General features: G+C 44.9%; 1 protein-coding gene across 1 annotated transcript; it reads left to right on the forward strand.

The window, feature by feature from the left end:
* On the forward strand, window positions 1-8,683 carry LOC135513641 (low-density lipoprotein receptor-related protein 2-like). Its single transcript, XM_064936505.1, has 23 exons — window positions 1-46; window positions 531-689; window positions 851-1,066; window positions 1,199-1,429; window positions 1,897-2,112; window positions 2,242-2,478; window positions 2,761-2,976; window positions 3,107-3,336; window positions 3,646-3,775; window positions 3,936-4,126; window positions 4,224-4,410; window positions 4,598-4,807; window positions 4,919-5,105; window positions 5,358-5,559; window positions 5,690-5,854; window positions 6,004-6,204; window positions 6,456-6,987; window positions 7,073-7,192; window positions 7,352-7,459; window positions 7,545-7,778; window positions 8,019-8,382; window positions 8,479-8,581; window positions 8,660-8,683. The coding sequence occupies exons 1-23, from the start codon at window positions 1-3 to the stop codon at window positions 8,681-8,683; spliced, it is 4,509 nt and encodes a 1,502-aa protein (XP_064792577.1).

The following is an 8,683-nucleotide window of genomic DNA, read 5'->3' on the forward strand; positions in this document are numbered from 1 at the left end:
ATGGCGTTCTATCTGCTTCTGAGTATATCAATTTTGGAAATCTCAGGTGAGTAATAGGGCATGCTTGTGGTTGATGGCTTTCACCAATCCTTTATGCTTGTATTTAACTGTTTTTGACGTGTGACTAAATCTGCCACCAGTAAGACTTTAGCTAGCTTCATAAAGTAGCCAATGTTGCTAATAATACATTTGGCCAACTATGTTATCAACACTGTTTGGAATTGTCAATAGATTTGTTGTCTTTGGTTCAGGTGAAAGGTCAGTACCCAACTTTAGTTTAAAAAAAAAAATGTTTTTTTTTTAACTTGTAATTATTACTTAGTCATTCAAGTGAAACTTCCCAGTCGTAACTCTGAATTTCTGATAACTCCAACAGCATTGAATGCCCAATAGTTGTACTAAAAACTGACTAGACCGCCCTCTACAATCCACATTGTTATTCACAGAATGATTACTTTTAATTCCTATGTGTATTTGTTCAGAATTCACATATTTAAAGAATTAATAATTTATTCTCTACTTCCAAATAGTTTTGAGTGTAGCTGTGCGGACTCCATTGAAATGCAACCTGGGCACCAAACCTTGCAAGGATGGATCTGAGTGTATCCTCTACCAGCATGTGTGTGACGGCGAAGTAGACTGTAGGGATGGCTCTGATGAGGAGGACTGCACTGTCACATGCACTAAAGGTTTCCACTCGATTTCCATTGATTTCACCAATCTAGTGTTAGATCAGTGATTTCCTCAAGGAAGGATGGACTCCAGGGTCTTTAAATCAATAAAATCATCAGTTTCAGTTACATCTCTGTCCCTCCAACATTTTGAATTAGTGTTTCATCCATTCATTTAGGCCAGTTTCTGTGTGCCCATGGGAAGAAGTGCATTGACCAGAGGCAGGTGTGTGACGGGGTGGCCCAGTGTCAGGACCGTTCTGATGAGGTGGACTGCCTAGAACACATGGAGGGCTGTGCCCACCACTGTGACAACAAGACCCGCTGCCTCCCTGACATTTTCCTTTGTGATGGAGAGAAGGACTGCCTGGATGGCACTGATGAGACAGACTGTGGTAATGTCACTATTGCCTCTAGAGTTTTGCTTTAACATGGTCCTTATTACATCTTTCAACTTATGTAAACGCATGTTGCTTTTTATTGCACATTGTCCTTTGTGAAACTGACTTTAGTGTTAATCTCCCCAGATTCAGCTGCCGATGGTCACAAAAATCATCATGATGAAGTTTCTGAAAATGACTCAAGCAACTACAAAGGGAGTACCACCATGTCTGCACCAGCACCCCTCAAATGTCCTTTTGGCATGAAACCATGTCAGGACAAGACTGAGTGTGTTCTTTACAGCCATGTGTGCGATGGAGATGCAGATTGTAAAGATGGCTCAGATGAGGAGACATGTTCAGTAGAATGTGACAATGGTAAGATTCAGTGCATATGAATGTGTATGACATTTTGAGAAGCATATTCCTCCCCTGTTTTATGTTGTATAAGACAATGCTACTCTAGTACAGTGGTTCCCACCCAGGGCTACTAGGATCCCTGGGTTTTACTTGGCCTATCCACAGGGGGTATTTCAAGACTAATGAGTCCGTAGGCCTACTGGTAAAATGCACATGAGGGGGTACTTCAGGCAGAGAAATTCAGTCGGTGGTACAGTAACCGCAGAAGGTGGGAACCAGTTTATCTTGTGTAATGCTTACTGTAGCAACATTTTGAACGAGCTAGCATATTTGCATTCACTCAAATACCAATAGAACATATACACACAGAACATAGTTGCATAGACTACTGCATGGTGTGCATGTTGAGAGCCATCTTAGACATATTCCTCACAGGTCACGATTTCATTGTTATTGACTGCTCTTAAACTGTGCTGCATGTTCAGGCCAGTTTCAGTGTACCAATGGGAAGAAGTGCATTGACCAGAGGCAGGTGTGTGACGGGGTTGCCCAGTGTCTGGACCGTTCTGATGAGATGCACTGCCTGAAGCCCAGGGAAGGCTGTGCTCACCACTGTGACAACAAGACCCGCTGCCTCCCTGACACCTTCCTCTGTGATGGGGAGAGGGACTGCCTGGACGGCACTGACGAGGCCAACTGTGGTAATGCCCCCCCCCCCCAGTCAAACTTGCTGCTTGAGTTTTGCTCAATTGTCCTTATTTATCTTTACCCATGTTGATTTATAATTTGTCTCTTTTCCTTTGATACTAAAGTCCGTTTTTCATCCTTAGATTCAGACTCCACTGATGATCATAAAAATCATCGCTATTTTGTTGCTGAAGATTATGACGGCAACAATGAAGGGAATGCCACCTCAATGTCTGTACCAGCACCCCTCAAGTGTACTTTTGGCACTAAACCATGCAAGAACAATATTGAGTGTGTGCTTTACAGCCATGTGTGTGATGGAGAGGCAGATTGTAAAGATGGCTCTGATGAGGAAGAGTGTTCATTAGAATGTGGAAGTGGTAAGAATCAGTCAACTTAAATACAAATTGTAGTTTGACATTTTGAAAAGCATATTCTTCCCCTTGCTTTTATTGTTCTGTACATGACAATACTGCTCTCTAGTGTAATGCATGTTTACTGTAACCTTTAACTAGCTGGAATTCACTCAAATACCAATAGAACATATACACACAGAACATAGTTGCATAGACTACTGCATGGTGTGCATTTTTAAAGTTTCATTTTAGACATATTCCTCACAGGTCACCATTTCATTGTTATTGACTGTGCTGTATGTTCAGGCCAGTTTCAGTGTGCCCATGGGAAGAAGTGCATTGACCAGAGGCAGGTGTGTGACGGGGTGGCCCAGTGTCCGGACCGTTCTGATGAGATGCACTGCCTGAAGCCCATGGAAGGCTGTGCTCACCACTGTGACAACAGGACCCGCTGCTTCCCTGACACCTTCCTCTGTGATGGGGAGAGGGACTGCCTGGACGGCACCGACGAGGACAACTGTGGTTTGTTCCATTTCCCAAGGACTACTAAACTGTTAAGCAGAACTGTGGCCATGTTGAATCTTATCCAAACTTCTCGATTTTAGAGGAAGTTCAATTTAAGAAATTTCCGATTGGTCCCCTTTACCCATAGCTGATGAGAGCTGCAGCAGTGTGGAGTTCCGTTGCACCAGTGGTCAGTGTGTATCTGTAAGCATGCGCTGCGACGGGCATCCTGACTGTTGGGACTACTCTGACGAGGAGAGCTGCCACAAGCCCCCCCAGTGCACCACCAACCGCCACTGCCCACAAAGCCAGGAGTGTCTGCTGGAGGAGTGGGTCTGTGATGGGGAGCAGGACTGTAAAGATGGCTCTGATGAAGAGGTGGGAATATTTGGCCTGGGTTGCAAGTCTGTTTCGTATGACTATTCCATAAGGAGTTGGCAGAAACTGACAGGCAGGATGGCTAATGTTAGATTAGTAGGATGTAGAATTGAGTTATTTTAATGGTTTACAGCCTTATTTAGTACTCAATTGCTTTTGAATGACTTAGGATAGCCTCACGCCACCTGAGCTTGCGCAGCTGTTCGCTATACGATAGCGCAGTGGTAATTATGAGGCTAGTAGCTAATGTGCTTTTACCTCGCTGTGACTCAACTTGAGTATAATACGGTATATTGAATTTTCTTTCAGAATTGCGAGATGGTCCAATTGAAGTGTGGAGAGTTCCAGTGGGCCTGTACATCAAAGAGCCAATGTGTTCCCAAAGCATGGAGATGTGATGGAACAAAGGACTGTGCTGACGACAGTGACGAGGCAGGATGTGCGTAACGAGAAACTTATTCAAGCTGTGTGATTTGTTAATTACTGGATTGTTATGTTGCAAATGAATTTGTAATACTAAATGAATAAGCCTTTCAATTATTTAGACATTAGTAAAAAAAAATCAATTAACTTGGTGGTTTTTGTACATTTGTTAATAGGTGGTCAGGTGGCAACATGCCCCTCTCACCAGTTCCAGTGTGCTAGTACGTCAGAGTGTTTGGACATGGCCCTGGTGTGTAACTCAGTCAGAAATTGTGCTGATGGTTCTGATGAGGGTGGCGACTGCAAAACCACGTGTCCAGACAAAGCCATATGTGTCCAAAACTGCTACAGCACACCACAGGGAACAGTGAGTAATGGGGAAATGCTCTTAAGTAAATACAAATATTTACCTGCTTCTCATTGTGTTTGACCACCTCTACCAATTCTGTTTCTCTCCCATAAAGAGGTGTGGGTGTAAGGCTGGTTACCAGCTCGACGAGGATACAGTGTCCTGTGGTGATATTGATGAGTGTGTCGGTGGTAGACAAGGTGTTTGCAGCCACTCGTGCGTAAACACTCAGGGCTCCTTCCACTGTCACTGCAACCCTGGTTACCTGCTCGAATCTGATGGCCGCCACTGCAAGATCATGGGTAAAATTAGTGAAATATCAAGGCTTAGTGACAATCATGGAAATTCCCTCTACCAATTTATAAAATAAAAATCAAGCTATGAATGTGCACGACAGTGAATTGACTTGGGGAATGCAAGGTATGTTGGCTGAAGTACTCGTATATGTCACACAGTAGGTCTATACCAACCCACTTTCTTTTCCCACAGGTGAGCCTTATCTTCTGGCCTCTGTGCAGACAGACCTGTTCCTTGTTGGGCTGAGAAGCAGTAGTCTGGTAGTCCTGGTGTCTGCTAAGAAAGCCATCCTGTCTGTGGACTATGACTGGAGGGATCAGAGGGTGTTCTGGGTCAGCCTGGATTCAGAGAGCATAAACTGGTCCTCTCTAGACCAAAAAAAACAAGGAACTCTTTTCAAAGGTTAGTATTATGGTTAAACTAAACATAACGATTGATGCTGTAAATAGACCTGATTTCACAGTGATAAGTTTTGTTCAATTGTTAAATCTTAAACAATTTTCATCTCTACAGGCATCAAATCTGACTGCATTGCTGTTGACTGGGTAGGGAGGAACCTGTACTTGATTGATGGCATTGGAGGTGGTCGTATTATTGCTATTGGATTAAACTCAACCATTACAAGCGCTCTGGATCTCACTGTCATTCTTGACAAGGAATTTGAACAACTTCTCTCTCTGGCACTCCTGCCACAGAAGGGGCAAGTATATTTTGTAGTTGTGACTGAACAGCACCCATCCAAACGTTCTAGTGCTTTTATGTGTTTGGAGAGGTGATATTTGACTAAATTAATACATGCTGCTAAACAATCTTGATCAGGGTCTTGAGTTGGTTTCCACTGAACTGCTGTCCTATTGTAGGCTCATGTTATTTAATGATTTTATGTATTGTGTTTTCAGGAGACAGACCTTTTAAGTAATCAACAATAAAATTGATTTGGATTTCATTGCAGGCTCCTGTTCTGGTCGGAGATTAGTAATGAGGCAAAGATTGAGCGGGCCGGAATGGATGGGTCTGAGAGGAGAGTGGTGGTCAGTCACAGCCTCAGCTGGCCAGGCAGTCTGGCTGTGGACCCAATAGGGGAGCGGCTCTACTGGACGGACAAGAAGCTTGGGTGCATTGGCTCAGCCACCCTGGATGGCGGGGACATCAAGGTACTACAAATGGCTGGGTGTTTGCATAGGACTAGATCAGACTTGTACTTTAAATGAAATCCTACCTGAGTTGGATAACCTATTAAAGCCATATTTCAATGTCCGCTATCTATTCCTTTCCCTCCTGAAGATTCTGCAGTTGACGGAGACCACCAACCCGTTCTCGGTCACAGTTTTCAATGACCTTCTCTACTGGTCAGACACCAAGAAGGGAACTATTCAAGGGGCTAATAAAATCACTGGAAAGAACTGCAAAGTTCTACTCAAACGACCTGCACAACCCTTTGGACTCAAAGCAAGTATCTTTTTCCCCAATTTTAATGTGTGAATTGTAAGTTTTCATTTCACCTAAATAAGATAGTAATCTCATGGGTTTCCTGTAATTGCACAAAACATGTTTGTATTTAAATGTGTGTAATGATTTGCATGTATCTGGGGATGCAGGTCATTCATCCACTGCTGCAAACAAGCACTGATAGGCCCTGTGAGAAACTTCATTGCTCTCACCTGTGTGTATTGGCCCCCGGCCCCAAAGGGGTCTGCAAGTGTCCCTCTGGTCTGCTCCTAGCAGAGGATGGCCTCAACTGCTCCAACCTGGTCAACTCTGCCTTCCTCTTGGTGTTGTCTCCAACAGTTGTCACACAGGTAGGACTCTGCCCACTCAGGTTTACCCACTTCACTTGATACTGCCCAATATTAAATGCCACTAGCTACATGTTAATGAATCAAAGTCCCTGTCCTCTAAAATGAAAAGCTCTTAAGAATGCCTGGTCACATAAGCTCTCAGTAATAACCTGTACTTTGAGTCAAGCCCAATTGGCTTTGTGTGCAGTTATTCAGGAGTAAATGACAAACCTCTCCACCATGTACTTAGACATATGCATGTGTGTCTCTAGATCTACCTGCAGACCATGCTCAGTGCTGTGGGCCTGAAGACCTGGCCTGAGCACCTCTCTCTACCTCTCGCCAATGTCAATGAGGCAGCCATTTTGGATTACACCCTACGAGACAAGATGTTGTACCTGGCTGACTCTGGCCAGTCCTCTGTAGGCCTCTTCAAGCTGAAGGAGACCAGCTTGGTGCCTCGCGGCCAATTCCTGCAACTTAAAGGGGACACTGTCACAGCCCTGGCTCTAGACTGGATAACCCTCAACGTGTACTGGAGTAGTACCAAACAGTCACGCCTGCAGGTCACCTCTTCCCATGGGGAACACACTGCTGTGCTAATTGATGATATTGGAAGTCTGGAGTCCATAGCTCTTCACCCACTTAGTGGAAGACTCTGTTTTGCCAAGCAGGGGGAAAGTGCTCATGTGGAGTGTGCTCACATGGACGGGGGGAAGCGAGCGCAGGTTTGGAAGGATGCTGTGCAGCCCACCTCCCTGACTTTCTCCAATGATGGCGGGGAGATTTACTGGGCTGACATTGGTGAGTAACCATTGTTGTACAATACAAACCTTCACTTTAAGTCAATCTGTAGGTGGTGATGGAATACTTGGATTTTATGTTCCAGGTGCTGGGGTGATCGGCTCTGTCAGAGTTGATGGTTCTGGATACATTGGGTTTACAACTGGGGATGGCCTGATTGCATTTGCGCTCAGCAACAGCATGCTCCTTTGGGTGACAGACCGTGGTAATGTAGATTATTCTTTCTTAACACCGCTGCCATTGCCAGTGCCACATTACTGTAGCCAGGTGATGGCTCTGAAACTTTAATCAAAGTAGAACTAAGGATATGGTTCTTTCACCATGGTTTTGGATTCATTGCTGTGTAACATTTCAAATGTTTCAGACACGACCCAAGTTTGGTATAGAGATGACCAACAGATCAAGACACTTTGGTTTGAGGTCAACACCGAAGTTGTCAGTTTAAAGGCCTACAGCAAGTCCAGCCAGATGGGTAAGAAAGGCCACAACATTTGCACACTACTCTATTTACTGAGACTCTTCACACTTTACTCTTCCTCATACACATCTATTTCCAGGCTTCAACTTCTGCTCTGCTGGGAATGGAGACTGCAGTCACTTCTGTCTGGCTGTCCCTGGTGGTAGGACATGTAGGTGTGCCCATGGCCATCGACCAGTCAATGACACACACTGCGCCCTAGACCAGCACTGCCCAGCTGGTAGTAGACCCTGTCTGGATGGGCACACATGCCTCCCCCTGGAGAAGTTCTGTGATGGGCATCCTGACTGCCTTGACACCTCGGATGAGAATTGTGAGATATTCATTAGCAATGCCTGAAATTAACACTCTTAGCTTTAACTCAGCATTTCCCACACCTGCTCCTAGAGGATCCTTAGCACTACACACCTGAAGTGTTTTAACACAAGCTTTTATTTAATTCAGTTGTGTAGTGTTAAAGCAAGCAAATGTGCAGCTATTGGGGTTCCCAGGACCATGATTTGCTGTCATAACCTAACCTCAATTGAATACAAAACGTCTGTTTCTCACCCAGGTGTCCATCTCAAAGGGCAGTCTGAAGTCCAGTCCAAAGCTCCAACCCTGCCTCCAAGCCCCAGCATTCCCACATCTGCAGATCTTGGCTCTACCACCTCTCTGGACAACAGTGGGCTGGTGAGAAACCTGGATGTCAAGCAGCAGTGTAGCGAGAAGCACTGTAATGGGAATGGCGAGTGTGTGGAGACCAATGGGGGCACCTCCTGTGCCTGTGGTCTAGGCTTCAGTGGAGACTCCTGCCAAGACCAGCTCGCCAACACCATGCAAGGCCCACTAATCTATGGAGCCGTTGGTCTCTGTACTGCGATTGTAGTTATCAGTGTCCTCGTTGCCGTGGTCAGGAGGAAGACTGCAAACGCAAGGTACGCCATCCCAACTGCTTGTGTGGCTCCATCGTTTAGTTGAACATGTCAATCTACTAGGTTGCTGATTGACCCTATTCACCTTTCCATTCCTAGGCAAGCCAGCCCTGTGGTAAAGCAGACCAGTATGACTGACTTGGCGAAACATGGAGATTCTCCCTCTAAACAACATTCACCTGACGACATTAACTTTTCAGAGGTACAGTAGGTTTTATATTGTATTTCTAAGCAAATAAACTTCAAGGTTTGCCTAATACAATTGTGTTTTATTTCACAGGAAGTGGCATCATCTGTGGCGTAA

This window comes from Oncorhynchus masou, chromosome 25, assembly GCF_036934945.1.
Source record: "Oncorhynchus masou masou isolate Uvic2021 chromosome 25, UVic_Omas_1.1, whole genome shotgun sequence".
Taxonomy (NCBI): Eukaryota; Metazoa; Chordata; class Actinopteri; order Salmoniformes; family Salmonidae; genus Oncorhynchus; species Oncorhynchus masou.

Bases quoted from the DNA above. Each gene is read 5' to 3' on its own strand.
- LOC135513641 (XM_064936505.1), top strand. From the start codon at position 1: ATGGCGTTCTATCTGCTTCTGAGTATATCAATTTTGGAAATCTCAG. The intron at 3,337-3,645 runs GTGGGAATATTT...ATTTTCTTTCAG, and splicing joins AAGATGGCTCTGATGAAGAG to AATTGCGAGATGGTCCAATT. The intron at 4,808-4,918 runs GTTAGTATTATG...TCATCTCTACAG, and splicing joins ACAAGGAACTCTTTTCAAAG to GCATCAAATCTGACTGCATT.